Source organism: Cebidichthys violaceus, unplaced genomic scaffold (assembly GCF_023349555.1).
Source record: "Cebidichthys violaceus isolate CVI_PGR_0920_01 unplaced genomic scaffold, fCebVio1.0.p SCAF_76, whole genome shotgun sequence".
Lineage (NCBI taxonomy): Eukaryota > Metazoa > Chordata > Actinopteri > Perciformes > Stichaeidae > Cebidichthys > Cebidichthys violaceus.
In genome coordinates this window covers 635,001-659,353 of record NW_027176960.1, presented here as the reverse complement: position 1 = coordinate 659,353, position 24,353 = coordinate 635,001, and the positions used below count along the sequence as shown (strand labels likewise).

General features: G+C 47.7%; 2 protein-coding genes across 4 annotated transcripts in view; one reads left to right on the top strand and one right to left on the bottom strand.

The window, feature by feature from the left end:
- Nucleotides 1-15,104, top strand: epb41l3a (erythrocyte membrane protein band 4.1-like 3a). Of its 3 annotated transcripts, XM_068737131.1 has the most exons (27): nucleotides 1-83; nucleotides 985-1,084; nucleotides 1,167-1,346; nucleotides 1,429-1,533; nucleotides 1,646-1,688; nucleotides 1,883-1,958; nucleotides 2,051-2,172; nucleotides 2,670-2,766; nucleotides 2,859-2,946; nucleotides 4,336-4,380; nucleotides 4,703-4,855; nucleotides 4,978-5,075; nucleotides 5,166-5,341; nucleotides 5,829-5,912; nucleotides 6,537-6,641; nucleotides 6,817-6,932; nucleotides 7,423-7,464; nucleotides 7,557-7,586; nucleotides 7,656-7,838; nucleotides 8,328-8,750; nucleotides 10,679-10,774; nucleotides 11,216-11,461; nucleotides 12,291-12,335; nucleotides 12,489-12,587; nucleotides 12,713-12,793; nucleotides 13,117-13,238; nucleotides 13,806-15,104. In XM_068737131.1, the coding sequence occupies exons 2-26, from the start codon at nucleotides 995-997 to the stop codon at nucleotides 13,225-13,227; spliced, it is 2,934 nt and encodes a 977-aa protein (XP_068593232.1). In that variant the 5' UTR covers nucleotides 1-83; nucleotides 985-994; the 3' UTR covers nucleotides 13,228-13,238; nucleotides 13,806-15,104. The 3 variants fall into 3 exon arrangements, with proteins under 3 accessions (XP_068593232.1, XP_068593233.1, XP_068593234.1); XM_068737132.1 differs by lacking the exon at nucleotides 8,328-8,750; XM_068737133.1 differs by lacking the exons at nucleotides 8,328-8,750; nucleotides 10,679-10,774.
- A 167-nt stretch (nucleotides 15,105-15,271) lies between these two features.
- lama1 (laminin, alpha 1) overlaps nucleotides 15,272-24,353 on the bottom strand; it is a 23,828-nt gene continuing 14,746 nt past the window's right edge. Inside the window, exons 38-63 of the mRNA XM_068737074.1 lie at nucleotides 23,961-24,077; nucleotides 23,702-23,865; nucleotides 23,443-23,581; nucleotides 23,175-23,277; nucleotides 22,978-23,094; nucleotides 22,647-22,829; nucleotides 22,411-22,565; nucleotides 22,175-22,318; nucleotides 21,961-22,094; nucleotides 21,685-21,838; nucleotides 21,449-21,573; nucleotides 21,222-21,372; nucleotides 20,995-21,139; nucleotides 20,607-20,748; nucleotides 20,411-20,525; nucleotides 20,139-20,306; nucleotides 19,844-19,995; nucleotides 19,567-19,761; nucleotides 19,279-19,462; nucleotides 18,995-19,101; nucleotides 18,705-18,894; nucleotides 16,930-17,079; nucleotides 16,690-16,843; nucleotides 16,424-16,557; nucleotides 16,124-16,337; nucleotides 15,272-15,568 (exon numbers count right to left, since the gene is read on the bottom strand). Of these exons, the coding sequence (XP_068593175.1) occupies nucleotides 15,393-15,568; nucleotides 16,124-16,337; nucleotides 16,424-16,557; nucleotides 16,690-16,843; nucleotides 16,930-17,079; nucleotides 18,705-18,894; nucleotides 18,995-19,101; nucleotides 19,279-19,462; nucleotides 19,567-19,761; nucleotides 19,844-19,995; nucleotides 20,139-20,306; nucleotides 20,411-20,525; nucleotides 20,607-20,748; nucleotides 20,995-21,139; nucleotides 21,222-21,372; nucleotides 21,449-21,573; nucleotides 21,685-21,838; nucleotides 21,961-22,094; nucleotides 22,175-22,318; nucleotides 22,411-22,565; nucleotides 22,647-22,829; nucleotides 22,978-23,094; nucleotides 23,175-23,277; nucleotides 23,443-23,581; nucleotides 23,702-23,865; nucleotides 23,961-24,077 (3,912 nt within the window). The 3' untranslated portion in view covers nucleotides 15,272-15,392. The remainder of the gene's footprint in view (nucleotides 15,569-16,123; nucleotides 16,338-16,423; nucleotides 16,558-16,689; nucleotides 16,844-16,929; nucleotides 17,080-18,704; nucleotides 18,895-18,994; nucleotides 19,102-19,278; nucleotides 19,463-19,566; nucleotides 19,762-19,843; nucleotides 19,996-20,138; nucleotides 20,307-20,410; nucleotides 20,526-20,606; nucleotides 20,749-20,994; nucleotides 21,140-21,221; nucleotides 21,373-21,448; nucleotides 21,574-21,684; nucleotides 21,839-21,960; nucleotides 22,095-22,174; nucleotides 22,319-22,410; nucleotides 22,566-22,646; nucleotides 22,830-22,977; nucleotides 23,095-23,174; nucleotides 23,278-23,442; nucleotides 23,582-23,701; nucleotides 23,866-23,960; nucleotides 24,078-24,353) is intronic.

The following is a 24,353-nucleotide window of genomic DNA, read 5'->3' as shown; positions in this document are numbered from 1 at the left end:
GTTGTGTCGTAGAGAGAGATGACGTTTAAAAAAAAAGCGTCCGTTAACGGGAAGAAGAGGGCGAGCGTCCTGCACGAGGACAGGTAAATATATGAGATGATGGTTTATATTTACAGAGGAGGAGGAGGAAGAGGAGGAAGAGGAGGAAGAGGAGGAGCTTATTGATCACTGATAGAAGCGAATATCAGTTTATTATCGATCAGAGAGAGAGAGAGAGAGAGAGAGAGAGAGACAGCATCAATTCTGCCTCATCACACTGCAGCTCAGTGTGTGTGTGTGTGTGTGTGTGTGTATGTGTGTGTGTGTGTGTGTGTGTGTGTGTGTGTGTGTGTGTGTGTGTGTGTGTGTGTGTGTGTGTTGCAGTGGGGTGTTTCCTGCTGCAGGACGACAAAGACTCAAACACTCCCAACCAGAAACTATTGCATCAAGTCTCTGTTATATACATATATATATACGTATATATACGTATATGTATATATACATATACTATTATTATGAGAATAATCAGAATAATACAATTTACAAAATAATAATAAAAATAATAATAATGAATTCAGTAACACTTTACAGAATAAATTAAATATCTAAACTGGAATCAATATGTCAAGAAGTTATGGAGGATAATAATGATAATAATATTATATGTTCAGTACATGTAATATACAATAATAAATACACACACACACACACACACACACACACACATCATTGTTGTCTGTCTGAATCCAGATTACATTAAATTGCTTTCAACTCTAATCCCCCCCCCCCCCCGCCCACATGTGTTACCATGGCAACCCCTCACCTGACAGCTGGAGGGGTCAACATATGGTCACCATGGGGCTCAGGCTGATGACATCATCACTTAGAGACCAGGGCGGGTTATATCCATGAGCCTGACTTCACAGGATTTGGAGCTCTGTGATTGGCTGTTTGTCGTCTCCATGACAGCCAATCAGCTTCCAGCTTCTGTGTCTGTGTTCTCAGGTGAATCACCATGACGACAGAGACAGGTGAGCCACAGGAGGCGCAGTCCAAAGAGGTGGAGTCTTTCCCCGAAGCTGCCGCCCACTCCACGCCTAAACAGGTAAAAAAACCAACAACAACACACCAAGAAATAGATTATTGATCAGGTCTGTGAAGAGTGACATCACTTCCTGCGTCCTCAGGGAGGGGAGGGCGGGCCGTCCCAGAGCCAAGCTCACAGCTCATTGGCCGAGGATTCGACGAGTCACCTGTCGTCGAGCAGTCGCATCGCTCGCTCCCCGGCCAGAAACCCGCTGAGCTTTAGGACCATGCAGACCAAGGTGTCCCTGCTGGACGGCTCGCTGTTCACCTGCACTGTGGAGGTGAGACAGGTGGAGGAGAGACAGATGGAGGAGAGACAGGTGGAGGATAAATAAATGTTAACCTCTTCTTCTTCTTCTGTAGAAACGAGCTCGCGGTGTTCAGCTGTTTGACAAAGTTTGTGAACATGTCAACCTGCTGGAGAGAGACTACTTTGCTTTGTCCTTCAGAGACATGGACAACAACAAGGTACCCGTCTGTCCTTCTGTCTGTCTGTCTGTCTGTCTGTCTGCCTGTCTGCCTGTCTGTCTGTCTGTCTGTCCGTCTCTCTGATCTCTGTCCTTTACCTCTCGTCTCATAGAACTGGTTGGATCCAGCAAAGGTGATGAAGAAGCAGGTCAGAGGTCAGTAGCTCCGCCCCCTTTTCACTGGTGGGTGGGGCATTCAAATATGATCTTTGGTTAACTGGCATTAGTTGGTTAGTGGTTAGTTCATGTTTACAGGTAATCTAATCATTAAATTGAGTCATTTAAAATCAATAAATTGAGATTAATATTGAATTAAATTGATGAAATATTTCCCCCTCGCTGTCTCTCAGGTGTTCCCTGGAACTTCTCCTTTAACGTCAAGTTTTACCCTCCTGACCCCGCCCAGCTCTCTGAGGACATCACCAGGTAGATCCATTCATCTGTCAATCAGAGATCAATACTAACAGTTGTCACCTGTTTAGACACCTGATAGAGTCCCCCCCCCTTTCTGTCTGCAGGTACTTCCTGTGTCTCCAGCTCAGACAGGATATAGGTTCTGGACGTCTCCCGTGTTCCTTTGCGACTCACACTGTCCTCAGCTCGTACACCGTCCAATCAGAGCTCGGAGACTACGATCCTGGTACTGTGTTCTACTGAAGATACCCGATTACACCCTAAAACATCCTGCCAGACCCTACCTTACCCTGCTGCACCCTCTCTGACATACCCTACCTTACCTTGCTGTACCCTCTCTGATATACCCTACCTTACCCTGCTGTACCCTCTCTGATATACCCTACCTTACCCTGCTGTACCCTCTCTGATATACCCTACCTTACCCTGCTGTACCCTCTCTGATATACCCTACCTTACCCTGCTGTACCCTCTCTGACATACCCTACCTTACCTTGCTGTACCCTCTCTGATATACCCTACCTTACCCTGCTGTACCCTCTCTGATATACCCTACCTTACCCTGCTGTACCCTCTCTGATATACCCTACCTTACCTTGCTGCACCCTCTCTGACATACCCTACCTTACCCTACTGTACCTTGCTGTACCCTTCTCTGATATACCCTACCATACCCTGCTGTCTGTCTATGACCACCTGTCTCTCTCTTTCTGTATATTTCAGATGAGTGTGGTTCAGATTATGTCAGTGAACTCTGTTTCGCTCCAAATCAAACCAAAGAGATGGAGGAGAAGATCATCGAGCTGCACAAGACTTACAGGTTCTCACATTAAATTACATGTTAACGTCATTTTAAGAAGAAAAACAAACCCAAACAAACAACAGCTGTTAAAACTAGATCTGTGTGTTTAGAGGAATGACACCAGCCGAAGCAGAGATGCACTTCCTGGACAACGTGAAGAAACTTTCTATGTACGGAGTCGACCTTCATCACGCAAAGGTAAAAACACACAACATGAAGATAACCTGAAATAAAGAAATCAACACAATAAGACATGATGCAGGCTGCATGAGCAAACATCTCCACCATCATTTCACTTCATCTGAGTTCTGTCAAACCTTTAATGGAGGAACCTGTTCCAGGTGTCCTGAGGGGGCGGAGTTTCAGGGTTCTTTAATCTGGGAAAAGTGAAAGAATGATGATGAAAAAAGAGCTTCAGTCTAAATAATTATAAAACAGTACTTGATGAGAGGTGATTAGTAGTAGCAGTACTTTGTTTAAACAAACTGTCTCCTGTTTGTATTAAACATGCTTCTGAATTATTGGACACACGTTAGTGTTTCTAAGTGGATTCATTGTTTTTATCATAAAATCCAGTTTTACCCTTTAATTTCCCCTCAAACTGCTTTTAACTTTGGATAGATAATGTGGTTACTTATCATACGACTTTTTCATATATATATATATATATATATATATGTTTATATATATACATATAAATATTTAAATGTACATATATATTTTTATATATATATAAATATATATATATACATTCATTTATAAATAAATATTTACATATATAGAATCCTTTGCCCTTAATACAGACCTCAGTGTGCTGCTGATGTTCTGATTCTCAACATTCTGATCAATGCATGACACACTTCCTGTCCTGATCAATCGTGCGTGTGTGTGAGAGAGTGTGTGTGTGTGTGTGTGTGTGTGTTTGTGTGTATGTGTTTGTGTGTGTGAGAGTGTGTGTATGCGTTTGTGTGTATGTGTTTGTGTGTGTGAGAGTGTGTGTGTGTATGCGTTTGTGTGTGTGTCGGTAATGATTTTTCCATCATTGATTCCGTCTCTCAGTCACAGAGGTGCAGATTAAACAGACCGACTCTGGTCCACTTCATTGTCAGTCCGGATCCACAGAGACCAGGTCCCTGTACCTGGATCAGGGTTTGTGCTCATCCAAGGTTAACTCTGGTCCACTCCTCACCTGGTAGATCGCCATGGTAACCATGGTAACTGATGCTGAACGGAGCCGGTGATGATGGAGATGTAAGCTCCGCCTCCTGACCAATCAGAGCTCAGTTCATGGATTGTTCGATGACGTTATATAAATACGAAGAAGTTAAATAAACAGTTTAAAGTGAAACATGAAGGAAGAACAGCTGGAAACAAATCACAATCCCCCCCTCCCCCCCCTCTGCATCCTGAACACAAACCATCCTTCAGGTCACAAACAGCTCTTTGTTGTGTCACGCTGTGGTGTTTTAAATGTCCCATGTTCTGGAGGCTCGTTGAACGCAGCACAGCTGATGTGTTTTACTTCCTCATGTCGACCAGCTGTTCTTCTTCTTCTCTGTTTGTTTTTTGTCTGTCTGAACGGAGTAGATGGTAGGAAGTCGCTTTGACTGTTTGCCTTCAGCTCAGTCAGAGGTAAGAGTGTGTGTGTGTGTGTGTGTGTGAGTGTGTGTCAGAGTGTGTCAGAGTGTGTAGGTGTGTGTGTGTGTCGTCAGTGTTTCCTTTATCCAGAGCAGACAGGAAGTGATCATTATCGTCTCTTTGGTCTCTGATGCTGCTGTTAGCATGTAGCTATGCTAACTGCTGCAGGTTATGATAAAAAATAAAAACACAAACTAAACACTGATCAGAAAACCATCAATGAACTCAAACTATTACAACAGACTAAAAGATAAATAGAAACAGAACATGTTGACATTCAGAGAAATAACGTGTGTGTGCGTGTGTGTGTGTGCAGGACTCAGAGGGCGTGGCCATCATGCTGGGCGTGTGCAGTAGCGGCCTCCTGGTCTACAGAGACCGACTGAGGATCAACAGATTCTCGTGGCCAAAGATCCTGAAGATCTCATACAAAAGGAACAACTTCTACATCAAGATCCGACCTGGAGAGGTGAGACGCCCACACAAACACACACACACACACACACACACACACCCTAACACCAGAGAAGAAGAAGACAATAAGATAAACACCGGTCAGCTGATCAGAGACTAATCTGTCTCTGTCTCCAGTTTGACCAGTTTGAGTCTACTATCGGTTTCAAGCTGCTGAACCACCGATCAGCTAAAAGACTGTGGAAAGTGTGTGTGGAGCATCACTCCTTCTTCAGGTCAGTGATTAATGTCGTAACACCCCGCAAACGGGAGACCTTGCATGCTCTGAAACTGTCTGTCTCTCTCCGTACCCGTCTGTCTCTCAGGCTGGTGTCTCCAGAAGAGACACCGAAGAAGTTTCTGAATCTGGGTTCAAAGTTTCGCTACAGCGGTCGGACTCAGATTCAGAGTCGCAGAGCCAGCGCTCAGATCTCCAGACCGGCACCGCATTTCCCACGATGCATCAGCAAGAGGAACATTCTGAGCCGCAGCCTGGATGGAGGTACTCATACTGGATCATACTCATACTGAGGTAGTCCTGGTCCTCATAGTACCACCTGAGCCACAGTCGCTAATATGAGCAGCAATGCTGGTCCTGGTACCTGATACTCAGCTCATTGGTCCCTGTAGGAGTTCTTGTCCCAGTAGTAGTAGTCCTGGTCTCTGGTCTCTGTCATTGTAGTTCTGGTCCCAGTAGTAGAAGTATTGGTCATACTGGTATCAGTAGTTTACAATAAGTGCCGTCTGTAGCAGGTTTTGGGGATTCAGGTTTTGGGGGTTCCGGTTTTGGGGGTTCCGGTTTTGAGGGTTCAGGTTTTGTGGGTTCAGGATGTGAGGGTTCAGGTTTTGGGGGTTCAGGTTTTGAGGGTTTAGGTTTTGAGGGTTCAGGTTTTGAGGATTCAGGTTTTGAAGGTTCAGGTTCAGGAGCTGTGTGTTGGGTCAGTTCTTTCTTGTACTTGCTGGTGACCAGAGCTTTGATTGGTCCTCAGCTCCGATGGCCACGCCCACGTCCTCTTTGATTGGCTCTCCAGCCATCACAACATCCTTTAAAGCCAACGGTGGTACACACACAGGTAGAGCTCATCACTGCAGCAGTACTGTAGTAGTACTTTATCAGTACTGTACTAGTACTGTAGTAGTACTGTAGTAGTACTGCTCTGTGATTGGCCACAGCTCTGAATGCTTCACTTCCTTCAGCTCGTGAGTGAATGCTGCTTCCTGATTGGCTGGATGAGCTCTGCTTCATTCAGACACATCTGTGATCAGCTGTGTCTATTTCTGTCCAATCAGCTCTTCTGTTTCTGGTGATGTCATCACATGATGTCAGACCTCGATCCTGTCGTCAGTAACACAACGAGACACAAAGTCAGAAATAAACATTTCATTTCTTCTTTAGCTCCGCCCCTTTCGAGCCGTCATTTGTTGTTTTATTTGTGAGCTCGACAGGAAGGAGGTCTGACTCTCTCAGCTAGCATTATTAGCATAGTTAGCATCGCTATGTTTGTGAACTTTTTCTGCGCTGTTAGCACTGTTAGCGCTGTTAGCACGGCCGTGTGGTCATGGCTTCGTGGTGGTTCTGAATGCTGATTGGCTGATTGGCCCGGGCTGCCTTGCATGCGTCCTGAGCGTTATTGTCCTTGTTGTTGTTGACATCACAGTGTGTGTGTGTGTGTGTGTGTGTGTGTGTGTGTGTGTAGATATGGGAGCCGGTCTGTACGGAGCGTCTAAGTTCATCGCCGTCAGTGACCTCATCACCACGATAACACCTGAGAGGACAATGGAGGAGAGGAGGGCGGATACAGGTACAGACAACAGCCAATCAGAGGAGAGACGTTAGATCAGGTGACCGAAGCACTAAATGACGCCTCCTCCTGTCTCTTCTGGTTTCCTTGTTTCCTCCTCTCTTCCTCCTCCTCGTTTTCTTGTCTCCTTGTTCCCTTGCTTCATCTCCCTGCTTCTTGGTCTCCTATCTCCTAGTTGAGGAGGTGCTGGTGGTGGAGGAGGAGGTGCAGCAGGAGGACGAAGAGGAGGAGACCAGAGCGACAGAGATCTCTCAGGAGAGTCCTCCTACTCCTCAGAAGCAGGAAACCAAGGTAACAAACACCTGTCTCACCTGTCTCACCTCAACCTTTCTCACCTTTCTCACCTGTCTTACCTTTCTCACCTCAACCTGTCTCACCTGTCTCAATTCACCTGTCTCACCTTTCTCACCTCAACCTTTCTCACCTCAACCTGTCTCACCTCAACCTTTCTCATCTGTCTCACCTTTCTCACCTCAACCTTTCTCACCTCAACCTATCTCACCTGTCTCACCTTTCTCACCTATCTCACCTGTCTCACCTTTCTCACCTGTCTCACCTGTCTCACCTTTCTCACCTCAACTTGTCTCACCTGTCTCACCTCAACCTTTCTCACCTGTGTCCTGTCTCACCTCAACCTTTCTCACCTGTCTCACCTGTCTCAAATGTCTCACCTGTCTCACCTTTCTCACCTCAACCTTTCTCATCTGTCTCACCTCACCTGTCTCCCCTGTCTACCTGTCTCACATACATTGTATATTGATGAGGACCTGTCTGTGTGCAGACGGAGCTCACTGACACCGCTGTGGACGGAGATCTGACTGAGGTTTGAAGATTCTTTCAGATTAAATAAAAGTGAAACCTGTCTGTGGATGGAAACTCTTCTAACAACAACCTGTCTGTCTGTCTGTCTGTCAGTCTGATCAGGATGAGGACTTGAAGACTCAGGTAAACCTGGTTTCATTGTTCTGGGTCATGACGTCGTCTCCATGAGACTCACTTTGTTTCTGTCTCCAGGAGACGATGGGGAGTCCAGAGGAGGAGCAGAGACCTCAGACCTCCATCAGCGCTCTGAGACGCTCCTTCTTAGAGGGAGGAGGAGGAGGAGGAGGGATGACAGAGTGGGAGAAACGTCTCGCCTCCTCACCTCTACGACGAGTCGACGACTCACCGATGATCGAACCTCTGGAACCAGAAGAGGTGAGACAGAACTCATTGTTACATTAAACAGAACAGCTGTTTATTCCACAAACACTGTCTATCTGTCTGTCTGTCTGTCTCTCTGTCTGTCTGTCTCTCTGTCTGTCTGTCTGTCTGTCTGTCTGTCTCTCTCTCTTTCTGTTTGTCTGTCTGTCTGTCTGTCTCTCTCTCTGTCTGTCTGTCTGTCTGTCTGTCTGTCTGTCTCTCTCTCTGTCTGCCTGTCTGTCTGTCTCTCTGTCTGTCTGTCTGCCTGTCTGTCTCCCTCTCTGTGTCTCTTTCTGTCTGTCTGTCTGTCTATCTCTCTTTCTGTCTCCCTCTCTGTCTCCCTGTCTGTCTGTCTGTCTCCCTGTCTGTCTCTCAGTCCCTCCCACTGGACAGCAACTCATCAGCGGTAGGTCCACTCAGTTGTCAGTCAAACACAAACAGGTGTCACTGAGCTCACCTGTCTCAGTCTGTGTGTATTTCATGTTGCTCACCTGTGCGCTCCAGGAGGACGGGTTCATAGCAAACCGAGCTCCTCCTCAGCCAATCAGAGAGAAGAGCTACACCGTGGGGCGGAGCTACGACACGGCCTCCGGGAGGGTCGTTACCATGACAATAACAAACGACAGCTCCGACGTCACCGTGACGACGGCGTGTACGGAGATGGGCAGGCCAGTCAGAATCATCCCACTGTCCCACGATGATGTCATCACGGGGGGACCGTTGATCACCATCCAGGAGGTGAAGACGCCGACATCGCCGTCAGAACCGCCCATCACCAGTGACCTTATACGTGGGGGCGGAGCCTCCGTGATCTCACCTTTGACCCCCCTCTTTCCTCCTAAACCCTCTCTGGATGAGCTGAGTCTAAGCCCCGCCCCCTCGTCGGGTCACTTGACGGGCAGGACGTCGCCCTCCATAACAGGACTGGTATGCTGATTGGCTGGTTGGTGGTCGGCATGGAAACGAGCATGAGGACCTGGCAGCAACACGTTAACCCTCACAGGCCCGACAGGAAGTCAAACTGAACACTTCAGCTCTGAGAAACCATCTGAGATTATTATTATGCAGTGAGCACAGTGTCCAGCAGTGAGTGCAGTGTGTCCTGCAATGAGTGCAGTGTGTCCTCCAATGAGTGCAGTGTGTCCTCCAATGAGTGCAATGTGTCCTGCAATGAGGGCAGCGTGTCCAGCAGTGAGTGCAGTGTGTCCTGCAATGAGTGCAGTGAGTGCAGTGTGTCCTGCAATGAGGGCAGCGTGTCCAGCAGTGAGTGCAGTGTGTCCTGCAATGAGTGCAGTGAGTGCAGTGTGTCCTGCAATGAGGGAAGTGTGTCCAGCAGTGAGTGCAGTGTGTCCAGCAATGAGTGCAATGTGTCCTGCAGTGAGTGCAGTGTGTCCTCCAATGAGTGCAGTGAGTGCAGTGTGTCCTCCAATGAGTGCAGTGAGTGCAATGTGTCCTGCAATGAGGGAAGTGTGTCCAGCAGTGAGTGCAGTGTGTCCTGCAATGAGTGCAGTGAAAGCAATGAGTGCAGTGTGTCCTGCAATGATTGCAGTGAGAGCAATGAGTGCAGTGTGTCCTGCAATGAGTGCAGTGTGTCCAGCAATGAGTGCAGTGTGTCCTGCAATGATTGCAATGAGTGCAGTGTGTCCTGCAGTAGACTGTCCAACAGGAGACTGTGTTGATCTGCAGTGTTCAGTTTAAACTCCCCTCAGCTTCTCCCTCCTCTTCCTCCCAGACAACATTTTGTTTCTGTTTTTTCTTTGTTCAAAATGGTGCAAAAGAAGCAGCAGATCCTTTTTGATGTTGTTATTGTTTTCTCCTGTTTTCTGGGTTTATTTGATTGGCTGATATTTATTTTACTGCTCTTCACTTCCTGTCTTTTGCTTTTCACCTTGTCTGAAGCTCTCAGGTTTATTCTCACCACTGGAGATGTTTTAAAGAATCATTTCATATCTAACAGCTCCTGTTACAGCGTCTGAGGTGTATAATTACTTAAGTTACGATCAAACGTGAAAATGCTTTACTATTACAAGACACAAGTTGAGCTAACGTTAGCATCAGACGTCTGGATCTTAAGTTATCAGAGACACAAGCTGAGCTAACGTTAGCATCAGACATCTGGATCTTAAGTTATCAGAGAATCAAGCTGAGCTAACAGCATCAGATTTTAAGTTATCAGAGAATCAAGATGAGCTAACGTTAGCATCAAACTTCTGGATCTTAAGTTATCAGAGGAACAAGCTGAGCTAACCTTTAACATCAGATTTTAAGTTCTCAGAGAATCAAGCTGAACTAACGTTAGCATCAGATTTTAAGTTATCAGAGAAACAAGCTGAGCTAACGTTAGCATCAAACATCTGGATCTTAAGTTATCAGAGGAAAAAGCTGAGCTAACGTTAGCATCAGCTTGCATCAGTCCAAGTCAGGTGAGAATGTTCTCTCCTCTCATTGGTCAGATGGGTCGGGAAGTAAACATCAGCATCATCCCTGTGGTCGGATTTCACAGTAGAAACTGTAATAGAATAATGTTTCATATATTGATTCGTCGACTGAAAACCATGAAACCTGTTTTCAATTTCATGCAGTTACACTGATTAGTAATTACAGACTAATTACTAACAACTCTATGCTCCACGCCTTCTCTGACCACGCCCTTGCATGGCTGTCAGTTTCTACTAAGAATCAACTTTTCATTTACTTTTTTGCTGAAAAAATGAGATGGCTGCAATTCAAAGGTCTGAAGTTTCTGCCTCTTGTTTACCTGTCTGTCTCTCTAACTTGTGTGTGTGTGTGTGTGTGTGTGTGTGTGTGTGTGTGTGTGTGTGTGTGTGTGTGTGTGTGTGTGTGTGCGTGTGCAGCCTAAACCTACATTTGATGACATGTCTCCTGCTCTGACGGCTCTGCTGAACTCGGCCAGAGAACAAAACACCTTCAGAGAACACAACCTGCTGAAGGTGTCTGTCTACCTGTCTGTCTACCCGTCTGTCTATCTGTCTGTCTACTTGTCTGTATACCTGTCCATCTACCTACCTGTGTACCTGCCTGTGTACCTGTCTGTCTACATTTCCATGTACCTGTCTGTGTACCTGTCTGTCTAATATTTGAAGATATCACAAAGCTGGTGCACTGACTGTCTGTTGACCCTGTCTGTTGACCGTGCCTGTTGACGCTGTCTGTTGCCCATGTCTATTGCCCCTGTCTGTTGACCGTGCCTGTTGACTCTGTCGGTTGCCCGTGTCTGTTGACGATGTCTGTTGACTTGGTCTGTTGACCGTGCCTGTTGACTGTGTCTGTTGACCGTGTCTGGTGACCCTGTCTGTTGCCCATGTCTATTGCCCCTGCCTGTTGACTTGGTCTGTTGCCCGTCTGTTGACTGTCTGTTGACTCTGTTTCAGACCTCAGAGAAGGTGGAGACGGTCTTCCTGATGACGGAGCCATGTGACCAGGACCAGCCAATGGCAGAGCAGCCTCAGGTAGCAACAAGAAATCTGGTTGGCCCGCCACCAACTAACCCCCCGCCCCCTCCGCCGGGGGCCTGCATGTCGCATGCTGATGATGTCACAGAGGAATGGGCTGGCAATGATGACAGTCGCAATGCTAATGATGCTAACCACGCTAATAGTCCAGCACATAAACCCGAGGTGAGCTATTACGACGTCAGCGACGATGAGCCGAGTAGCCAGGCTAGCGATGCTAGCGATACTAGCGAGGATGCTATTAGCGTGGTAGCACAGGCCGCTGTGGAGGAAGCCATGGAGGCCGCAGTCAGACAGGCTCAGAGCCCAGATGCTAACGATGCTAATCAGGATAGCATCAATGCTAACTTTGCGGTTAGCCACGGTGAGCAGGAGGCAGCTACCGCAGAGGTTAACAACAGCCCCGGCACCAGACCCCATTCAGTTATGGGCTCTCGGCTTTACCATGAAGACCAGGACTCGGATGACTCTGGGGAGGTCGGGGGAGGGTGGAGTTTAGGAGAAAACTCCCCTCTTCCCTCTTTAGCTCGCCACATCTCAGGGCGCTCGGCCATTCAGACGCAGCCATCTGACCACAGTGATGACGATGATGAGCCCAAATCTTTGCAGGAGGTAACACCTGAGATAGAAACCTGCCCCAGTTAAACCTGCCCCATTGACTCCTGCACCAGTTAAATCTCCCCCAGTGACTCCTGCCCCAGTGACTCCTGCACCAGTTAAATCTCCCCCAGTGACTCCTCCCCCAGTGACTCCTGCCCCAGTGACTCCTGCCCAGTTAAACCTGCCCCAGTTAAACCTGCCCCAGTTAAACCTGAGTTGACGGCGCTGCGACAAACAGACTGAACATCATCAAAGCTTCTCTGGATTTACAGATTAAACATCAACTGTAATTTAGGAGGATATTTTAAATAGTTTTGAGTTCATGAATATATAAATATATTCATATATATTTATATATGTATATATGTGATTGTTGTCTCTCTGTGTCTGTCAGGAGGTCCCAGTGATGAGGAAGACTCTCACATATGAAGCTCCAGGGGTGAGGACAGTTATTGATCTTTACTACCTTCATGAGATTATTGATGAATGGAATGGAAATCAATAATGATTCAGAGTATTGATTGTGTGTTTGTGTGTGTGTGTGTGTGTGTGTGTGTGTGTGTGTGTGTGTGTGTGTGTGTGTGTGTTTCAGAGCCACGTAGACTCTGATCCTCCTACAGGTTTACTGCTGAGCTCCCAGACCTTCACTGCTGAGACCTCCAACACCACCACCACCACACACATCACCAAGGTAGCCACCACTAGACAGAAGCAGTGAAGATGTTTGGATGTTTGGATGTTTGGATGTTTGGATGTTTAGATGTTTAGATGTTTGATTAGAGTTTACTGAGTTTCTCTCTTTCTCTGTTTCTTCAGACAGTGAAAGGAGGAATGTCAGAAACCAGAATCGAAAAGAGAATCGTGATTTCTGGAGACACAGAAATTGACCATGACGAGGTAAGTGTCATAAAGGAACAGGTGTTGATTTACCAGGACACACCTGTACATATCCGGACAGGACACACCTGTACATACCCGGACAGGACACACCTGTACATACCCGGACTAACCCAGGACAGACGTGTATATATATATATATATATATATATATATATATATATATATGGATTAACCCCGGACAGATCTGAATTAACCCAGGACAAACCTGCACATACCTGGACTAACCCAGGACACACCTGGATTAACCCTGCACAGACCTGGGGCTGGTCAGTCCCGGGTTAATCCTGGACCAGGTTCTGACCCTCGTGTCTCTCTTTAAGGCTCTGGCTGCGGTGCTCAGCGAGGCTCGGCTGCAGCATCCTGAGCTGTCAGTCACACGAGTTGTTGTCCATAAAGAAACGGAGGTCTCTCCTGATTATGTGATCGATTAGTAACATCACAGGTAACAGGTGGAGTCCCGTACTGGATGCTGATTGGTTGGCGTGTGCATGGCAGCGTTCATAACATGGTGTTTGCATGTTTTACACAAATGTTGGTGTTCTGGAACACTCAAGTTCGACCAGGAGAGACAAACACTGACACACCAGGTGCTCAGAGGTTCTGATTGGTCCAGAGAACACAGGAAGTGAAGGGAATCTTCTGATTGGACGACAGGAAAGCTTTATGAGGATCGGTTTGTGCAAAATCATCGGATTAAAAAAATAGATAGTGTGAAGAGGAAGTAAACAGCCTTCCTGATGACTCAGGTGATCAGAATGCTGACTCTGTGAACAACACTCAGGGAAGAAAACCTTGCTATGCTACGCTAACAGCCTGGCTACGCTTTGAAGTTTGCTGTGCTATGCTAATTAGCATGAGCATGATGCTATCCTGGCTAACTTAATTATTCAAGGATCATTTATTGTGATTCCAGAGAACTTCAGGCCATGAGCTATAGATGGATTACATTTAGACAATATCTGCTAATATTTACAATCTAGTCTCACAGCTGCTTCTGTCTTTCTTTCAGGACTGAATCGAGAGGCCTCTGCTGCATTATGGGAGTTGTAGTCCATACTCCAGAGACAACTGTAGACACTGTTTTCAGCGACACCCATTGGACAAAAATGGAACTGAGGATTCACACACACACACACACACACACACACACACACACACACATGCATGTACACTTGTACACACACACACACACACACACACACACACACACACAGCAGCACATGTCTGTCTGACTGGGGGCGGGGCCAAAGGCTGAGTTCGTTTCAGCGCCGTTAGCGTTAGCTCAATAGTTTGATTAGATCTAGTTGAAAGCGTCATGATGGCATTTACAGGCACATTTAAGACAAAGACGGAATAGAGACAGACAGGTGAGAGACAGACAGGTGGCGCTGCTGTGACGCCATCAACATGTTCCCATGGTAACCAGAGCCAGTCAACTTCAGATGAACTTTCACCAAAAATTGTCCTGCTGCTACATTTACTTCCTAGCTAAACAAGCCCCGCCTTCCCACACACACCTGACACACCTACAGGTCAAAGCAGACATCTGATTGGTTGGTTGACTCAGGTATAGTTACTCCTGATTGTGAGACAGAGAGACAGACGCCTTATGTAATATTCAATAATTAGTTTGTACCACACCTGAAGGTTCTGTAACAATAACCTGACTTCACCTGTGTCACCTGGTGAGGTGATGGATCCGACAGCCTCCTGTCTGAAATGTAAAATAGCATGACTGCTAGAACTGTAACCACTCACTGTATAGCACCAACAATCTGCTCTCTATTTACCCATAATGCAATAGTAATGTGCCATTATTTCATCTCGCCATGGAAACTCTCGTTATAAATTATTTTATTCACCTTTTATTTATTGATCTGTGTTTGTATGTAATCCCAGACTGAACACTCCCCCAGGTGTCACCTGACACACTGACCACTCCTCCAGGTGTCACCTAACAGACTGACCACTCCCCCAGGTGTTACCTTACACACTGACCACTTCCTCAGGTGTAACCTTACACACTGACCACTTCCTCAGGTGTCACCTGACACACTGACCACTCCCCCAGGTGTTACCTCACACACTGACCACTTCCTCAGGTGTCACCTGACACACTGACCACTCCTCCAGGTGTCACCTAACAGACGGACCACTCCCCCAGGTGTCACCTTACACACTGACCACTCCCCCAGGTGTTACCTTACACACTGACCACTCCACAGATGTGTTATTTTCTTCATGATGAACTAAACCTTACTGAATGTGTCTCTATCCACTAAACTCAAATAAAATGATGAATAAATTACTCAACTTTCTGTCTTTTTATTCTTTCAGAAAGAACATATTCTGATTAAAGTATAAATGTTTTACAGATGTTAACAGCATGACCAGAATGAACACACTGCTCTTCTGCCGATGGATACAGAGTATTGTCTTCTGATGTTTGAAGAGTTTAATAAATGATCAGAAACATTTTACATTCAGATGATCTTTAATGATTCGTGGAGAAAGAGATCAAAGTTACAGTGAAGCTGGAAACGATCATCATCTAACAACAACATTATCCTCTGTCCTGTTTGTGTCTGCCGACCAATCAGAGCGAGGCTGGGCGTTGCTTGGCAACAGGACATGAGTTAGGAGTGATGCCCAACAGGAAGTGGGCGGAGCTTAGATCCAGCGCATCACTCAGGTGAGACTTAACGAGCTGCAGGTTCGTCAGGCAACCTCTGAACCTGGAGCTGATAGACAGGCAGTTCTGTTTAACCCCGACTGTATCAGAGAGAGAGACAGGTAAAGAGAGAGAGGGAGACAGGTAGAGAGACGGAGACAGGTAGAGAGAGAGAGGGAGACAGGTAGAGAGAGAGAGACAGGGAGAGAGAGAGAGAGGGAGACAGGTAGAGAGGGAGAGAGAAAGACAGAGAGAGAGAGACAGGGAGAGAGAGAGGGAGACAGGTAGAGAGACAGGGAGAGAGAGTGGGAGACAGGTAGAGAGACAGGGAGCGAGACAGGGAGAGAGTGGGAGACAGGTGGAGAGACAGGGAGAGAGAGTGGGAGACAGGTGGAGAGACAGGGAGAGAGACAGGTAGAGAGAGGGAGAGACAGGTAGAGAGAGAGGGAGACAGGTAGAGAGACAGGGAGAGAGAGAGGGAGAGAAACAGGTAGAGAGACAGGGAGAGAGAGGGAGAGAGACAGGTAGAGAGAGAAAGAGACAGGTAGAGAGACAGGGAGAGAGAGAGGGAGAGAAACAGGTAGAGAGAGACAGGTTAGTGTCAGTCATTAACACGTGTCATAACATGTGAATCACTTCATTGAAGTCGTTCTCACCTGGAAAGCCTCCCAGGTAAACAGGGTTGTTGGTCTCAGCAGAGGTGGATTGTGGGTAAGGGTTGTTGGCGGTGTAGCTCCGCCCATCAACACTCAGACTGAGGGTGTGTTTGCTCTTTCTGGCCACCAGGTGGTGCCACCGTCCATCGCACAACACGTGACCGACCGAACGCACTGACACACGACCCGCCCCGTTATTCACATTAAACACCACCTGAGGACACACACAGAGTTTATATGTGACACACACACACACACACACATACACACACACACACACATACACAACTCTCTGCTCACCTGTCCGTTGATCATCTCCAGTCCGATGGCGTCCACCTTTGCGCTGCTGATTCCCAGAAACACTCCTTCTGATTGGCTCGTTCGAAACTCCAGAGACACCGACACGTCAGAGCCGACCTTATAACCATCACGCACTGAACACACACACACACACACACACACACACACACACACACACACACACACACACACAGAGATGAATACTGGAACCATGTGATCAGACTAAAGCAGGATATGTTTTTGGTGTCATTGTGTGTTAGTCTCACTGAAGGCGGCGTATCCACTGCCATTGAAGTAACTTCCTGTCTGGTCATTAGTGAAACAGGAAGTGATGTCATGCATCGAGGACGGCTTGGACAGATCCAACATGGCGCCGTTCAGGCTAACGGAGCGAACGCAACCCGGAAAACTGCTGCTCGCCTGAGAGACGAAGAGAAAGGACCCGCGTTACACCTGGTTCATTGTTTCACTTGTTATTGGTGGATGAAGACTTGAACGTGTCGCACATTGATCCTCCTGGTGGTGTGTGCGTGCGGCAGTCCTCCCAGGTAGAGTCGGTTGTCCACGTCCAGCTGGTTCCCTTTGAGGGACACAGAGACTGGACTCGACCCGTCCACCGACACCGACACCGACCGCCGGCTCATCTCGCCGACAACCTGAGAGACAAAGAGGGTCCGATATAAACACCGTCAGGGTCAAATCTCTAGAGCATGTTAATCAGAGTCTGAAGACTTTGAAGGGTTTAGAGCAGGGGTGCCCAATACGTCGATTGCGATCGATCGGTCGATCCCAGAGGTAGTGCCTGTAGATCGCATGCCATTAAAAAAAAATTAGATGTCCTCATGGCATTTGCCACTTGATTGACGTACAGGGCAGCCAGTCTGAGATCACGTCTTTTCTAACACGGGTCACCATGTATGCGCGGTCAACCGCACAACTCCGGCGAGCTAATTAGTTAGCCTCCCAATGTATTTCTACTACAGAAGCTAAAGCTGCAGCGCCTTGATTTGGGGAACTTCCAAAACCTCCGTCAGAGCTGGAGACTCAACGGAAGCCGTGTGCACAACGACAGCGCGCTACACAGAGCAGGTTGACAAGTGTCTGCCAGAGCTTGACAAACGCTTTCAAGACTTTGCTTTACTCAAGCCAGTCGCTACATTTATGTGCTGCACATTTCAGGAAGATATTGAGGTGATTCAAAAATTACAACGCTGTTTCACCTGAACTCGTCTGGAGTGGAGGATGAGATTTTGACACTACAGGCTGACATTCAGCTGAAGTCCAGCTCTCATGGACAGTTTAGAACTTACTCACAGAGGAAAAGTACCCAAACATGAGGACATGTGCTTCCTTCTTGACTGCATTATTCGTCTCTACTTATTTATCTGAGTCAGCCTTTTCCCACATAATGAATAATAAGTCTAAACACCGTTCCACCATGATGGTGATCATTTGAAGTCTGCTTGAGGCTGGATACTAGCAGCTACTGTCCGGACTATGCATCAGAGTAAGGTATGACCAAAAATGTACAGAATTGTATTGCGCCATAAGGATTCATGCAGTTATGCAAGGTACACCAACATATATTGTAAATATAAAGTATATATATATATATATATATATATATATATATATATATATATATATATATATAAATAAATAGATATTTAGCATTTTGAATGTAGGTAGATCATTTTGACTTGGTCATTTTAAAAGTAGCTTGCAAGCCGGAAAAGTGTGGGCACCCCTGGTTTAGAGGGACTACTTGAGTATGAGAACAGGGTTTAGAGGGACTACTTGAGTATGAGGACAGGGTTTAGAGGGACTACTTGAGTATGACGACAGGGTTTAGAGGGACTACTTGAGTATAACAACAGGGTTTAGAGGGACTACTTGAGTATGAGGACAGGATTTAGAGGGACTACTTGAGTATGACGACAGGGTTCAGAGGGACTACTTGAGTATGAGGACAGGGTTTAGAGGGACTACTTGAGTATGAGGACAGGATTTAGAGGGACTACTTGAGTATGAGGACAGGGTTTAGAGGGACTACTTGAGTATGAGGACAGGATTTAGAGGGACTACTTGAGTATGACGACAGGGTTTAGAGGGACTACTTGAGTATGACGACAGGGTTTAGAGGGAGACGTTACAAAATCTTTTATTCTGTTAGTCTATATTTTGCTAAATGTGTGTGGTAATGTGTATCTGACACTGTGTGTGTGTGTGTGTGTGTGTGTGTGTGTGTGTGTGTGTGTGTGTGTGTGTTATATTAACTCACGGTGTGCCACTCTCCATCGTTAACGGCGACAGAAGAGGCGATGGAGGCGGGGCCTTTCCCCAGGTCAGCTGACATCACCAGTCTCCCCGCGGTCAGTTTGAAGACGACGAAGTCCATCTGTTTGGAGTCTGAGAGGAGGAGGATCAACCCGTCACGAGCTCGACTTCGAACCGACAACCTCAGCGACACGCTGAGGACGAAGAGAGACAGCAGAGTCAGACAGAGAACGACCGACTGGAGCCACGCCCCCATCTGGCTGTAACCCCGCCCTTCTCTGGCTGTAGACTCACCTTCTCTTGACAGTGTTGGGGGTGATGATGAAGGTCATGTGACTGTGTTTGGACGAACCAAACTGAACCGCTGACGGTAGGAAGGTTGGCTCCGCCTCCGACACACACTGTGTCAAACAGATCAATAACCAATAATCAGTGAGCAGTTAACAACAATTAAAAGTATGACACAACGATAATCAACAACACTGATCAATAACCAATAGTAGTGAGCGAGAGTCAATAATCAATATATACTGACCAATATTCAACAACCATTGATCAATAATAAACATATTGATTACCGTTAGTGCTCCAGGTGTCAAGGCGCTCAAGTGTGTGGGCGGGGCTACAGGCAAGTGGGCGGGGTCAGGAGTGGGTTCTACATCCTGGTCATCAGGCAGCACCGCCCCCACTAACTTCTCCTCCAATAGGCAGCTGTCAAGCTCCGCCCCCTCATAACTCACAGCTCCTGATAGGTCGACTAACCTGGAGGGAGCCGCCAATCAAAACAATCAGAGAGCGTGTGTGTGTGTGTGTGTGTGTGTGTGTGTGTGTGTGTGTGTGTGTGTGTGTGTGTGAGTGACACTTACGCTCCGCCCACCACCAGGTGTTGGATGCAGCCTCTGAAGCTCCTGGACACATCTTGTAATCTGATTGGCAGACGAGACTCCGCCCCCGATGGCAGCCCACCAATGAAGAAAGAGGCTGGAGACAAACGAGACAATCCGCCTGGCGACACAGAGACGGACTTCAGGTGTTCCTCGTCCACCTGCACGGACAGAGACCTAACAGACAGACAGGTAGGATATCAATCGAGGCTTCTCAGTCAGGTGAGACAGGGGAGTCTGTTTCCATGGTAACACCTACTTCCTGTTGATGGCAATGATCACAGAGCGTTTTGTTCCGTCACTGAAGGAGCCTCCATCCGGTTTCACCACGATCACCCTCCGAGTAGCCCCACCCACCTCACCAAGCTCCGCCTCCAACAAACCTGAGACCAGCTGGACCGACAGGAAGTGCTGCACACACACACACACACACACACACACACACACACACACACACACACACACACACACACAGGTAAGACAATCACGGTCACATGATGGTACAGATACACCTGTTGTACAGATGTGTCACATGACCCGTCTGTCTCACTCACCTGTTTCACCTGTTTCACCTGTCTCTGTGCTCGCTCGTCACTGAAGACGGCCAGCAGGACTCCTGATTGGTTGTTGGTGGAGAAGGAGAAGAGAAGCTCCACCTCCTGACCCAGTGATGGAGGAGTGATCTGAACGAAGCCTCCGAACACCGACACGCTCCGCACGGCCTGACCGCGAAACAACAAATACAACACACGACGCACAACCAATAAGAACAAAGAGGCGACTGATTGGCTGATTGATCCACAGGTGAGCTGAGTGAGGTCATCACCTCGAGCACGCAGCCCTTCCTGACTCCGAAGGCGTCTCTCAGCAGGTCAAAGTTGGACCGAGCGATCTCCACGTTCTTTATGCAGCCCACGTACGACCTGGAGACCACCTGACGCCTGGCGACCACACAGAGGAGTTAGCACAGATGCATCCTCCAGTGACATCATCATCTTCACCTGGTGACGTCACAGACTCACCTGATTGGTCTGGAGGCAGGAAGTCCTCCGATGTAGATCGGGTCCAGGTCGGAGCGGTTCAGGTCGGAGGCCGTTCCGGGAGACTCCGCCTCCAACACCTCCTTGTCTGATGATTGGTCGGCTGCCATGATGGACAGGTAACCTGGACAACACAGAAACATTAGTACTACCTGACACTGTGGTATTAATACTACCAAACACTGTGGTATTAGTACTACCAAACACTGGAGTATTAGTACTACCTAACACTGGAGTATTAGTCCTACCAAACAATGCAGTATTAGTACTGCTAAACAATGCAGTATCAGTACTCGTTCTTCTGCAGTGTGATCTTGTACCAGACTCTTACAGTAGTATAGCAGTACTTTAGCAGTAGTAGTAGTAGTACCTTTGCGTTTGCTCCTCTGCAGTGTGATCTTGTACCAGACTCCGGTGTTGTATTTCTTTTTGGAGGTCAGGATCAGAGCACCTGAGCCGAGGTCAAAAGTCAAACGGACACGCCCCTCCACCAGCTCCATGGACAGGAAGTCCCTCTGAAGGACACAGGAAGTGAGGTCACGTCTGTATTTACTTCACAATAAGAGCCTCAACAGTGAGTGAGTGTGTGTGTCGTACAGTGTTGTTGGAGGCCAAGTAGAGCAGTAATCCGCCCGGCGACAGCGTTTTAAACAGCAGGACGATGGAGGTGGAGGTCGCTCGCAGAGACTTCTGGACCAATGAGAATCCAGATCCATCAAAGTGGAAGGCGGTCTCCTCTGCCTGGGGACTGAGAGACAGACAGGTGAGACAGACAGGTAGAGGTGTAGCGTCACACCTGTGTTCCTCCACCAGGTGTGCCCTACCTGCTGAAGCAGCCTCCACACTCTCCCTCTCTGCTGTCGTAGCTCCAGAGGCCGATGTTCCTCTCGTTGAGCGATGCTTCACCCAAACATCCCTGGAAGGAGGAGGACCGCAGCGCCGCAGGGCTCTGACATCACACACACACACACAGTTATCACCTGCACACACACCTGTACACCTGATGTGTGTGTGTGTGTGTGTGTGTGTGTGTGTGTGTGTGTGTATGTGTGTGTGTTACCCGAGTGTGAGACCCCAGTCCTCCGATGTGGATCACTGTGTTCCTGTCGATGTCTAGAACTCTGGATGGTCCCGGTGATGTCGCCGTTACCGCGGGCAACGGAGCCGACTCCGCCTCCAACTGATGAACCGATAGAGAAGAGCGGGAACCAAACCTGGAACACCATCACATGACATCATCACATGACATCATCACATGACATCATACTAGTACTGTGATACTAGTACTCTAAAACGTCACGTGACCATGGGGGTGATGACGAGGTGTATTATTTACCGGGTCACGTTGATTCTGGTCCATCGGTTGTTGGTGATGTCCAGTCCAGTAAACACCAGTCTGGTGCTTCCTGAGCCCACGTCCCACAGCAGGGAAACCTTCCCAGCATGCATTTCTACGGCCAGGACGTCCACCTGAACACACGTCAGAGTTAGAGGAGGACAACAGACAGAGACAAGTAGACAGTGTGTGTGTGGGGTGTTACCGTGGTTACCGTGGTGTTGCTGCCCAGGTAGAAGAGCAGGTTGTTTGGACTGGAGGTCTTCAGGATCAGACTCAGAGTGTTGAAATTACTGGACTCAACCTGAGGTCTGTAGGACCGAACGCAGTCTCTGTCGGCCTGAACCGCCACCTTAATCTGAAGAGATGGCATCATCAGCGTTATCTTCATCATCATCACCAGTGTGTGTGTGTGTGTGTGTGTGTGTGTGTGTGTGTGTGTGTGTGCACCGAGGCTGCTTGTCTTCTGGCCTGATCGATCAGCTCTCTGATGTCGGACAGATTCCTGCTCAGCGTTTCTCCCAGCATGCTCAGCGGCTTTATCCGCTCCATCAGCCGCACCGTACGATGCTCCGCCTCCTCCAGCTTACGCTGCGCCTCATTGGCTGAATACACAGGAAACAGGAAGTGTTAACAGCCCGTGAACCTCTTGCAGCGTGTGACTCTCTCAACCGACGCCGACTGACCTGCAGTGTGTGTGTGAGTCACCAGCCGGTTGGTCTGCCTCACGGTGTTGTTGGTGTTTTCCACCACAGAAGAAGAAGCCTGCAGCCGCAGTCCGAGTCTTTGCAGCCGCTGCAGCGCCTCCTGCAGGCCGGAGCAGGCAGCTGCAGCCTGAAGGCGAGCCTGCTGCAGCGCCGTGGACGAAGCTGATGGAAGACAACAATCAATGAATCAATGAATCAATAAATCAATGGACAATGGATCAATAAATCAAAGAATCAATGGATCAATGAATCAATGAATCGCTACATTGGCACATTGGTGTTGGAGTAGGCGGAGCCTAACATGTCTCACCGTTAGGGAGGCTCTGCAGCTCTCTGATTGGCTGACGGAGGAGGAGGCTGCAGTTATGGATGCCGTCTCTGACCAATCCCAGTCTGCTGGTTACCATGGAGACGTTCAGCTGCAGCTCTGAGTGATGGAGATAAAGCGTGACTGCTTGTTTACGTCACTGATTAATATTAATATAAATATAATATTCAGACACAAACCTTCAGCTGTCTCGTTGATTCGTCGACTTCCTTCTAAAACGGCACAGCTGACTTTCAGTTTGGCTCCGCCCTCTTCTGAAAACAGCTGCTCTGATTGGATGGTCTGAAACAAACACACACCAGAGCTCAAGACATGTGACGTCAACGACCAATCACACGCCGACGACTCTGTGAGGTCATGAGAACTTTACACAGTTGTGTGTTTATCATGTACACACACACACACACACACACACACACACACACACACACACACACACACACTCACCATGTTGAGGGCTAGGGAGGCGGAGCTGTGGGCCGTCAAAGCAACCCGCTGGGCGGAGTCAACTCGTTTTGTGATGTCACTGTCCAGCTGAGCCAATCGGCTGCCGTTCTGAGACACGTTACACACCGACGCCAGAGAGCTGAGGGAGGACGACAGGTATGACTGTCTCACGCAGACGGACGGGTAGACGGACGGGTAGACAGAGAGTCGGGTAGACGGACGGGTAGACAGATAAGTAGACCCACACACACACAGTTACCTGTGCATTAAGTGGGTGTGGCTCTGCAGCAGGTGGGCGTGGCCTTCTGCCCGGTAGACCATCATCAGAGCGTCGGTGGTCTTCAGTCCGACAACCAGAGCGTCCACCTGTCTGCTCAACAGGGGGCGCCACTGGTCCAGCTCGCCGCTCACCTCCTCCAGCTGCTGCTCATTAGGGTGGTAATTTATTCATATATTCATGTATTCATATCATGTTACTGACATCATTAGCTGTAAGGAGGGGGAGGGGCTTCTCTCACCGTGGTGCTGTTTGTAAACTCCTCCCTCAGGACGATGATGTCATCCAGCAACAGCTGACTGTCGTCCATCAATCCGTCCACAGAGAGACAGTCAGAGCTCAGGTTGTGATGGACAGACTGAGGACATAAGATTCATAATGATACATATTCATAAAACACCTCATTATATATATTCATAATGAATACATATTCATAAAACACCTCATTATATATTCATAATGAATACATATTCATAAACACCTCATTATATATATTCATAATGAATACATATTCATAAAACACCTCATTATATATATATTCATAATGAATACATATTCATAAAACACCTCATTATATATATTCATAATGAATACATATTCATAAAACACCTCATTATATATATTCATAATGAAT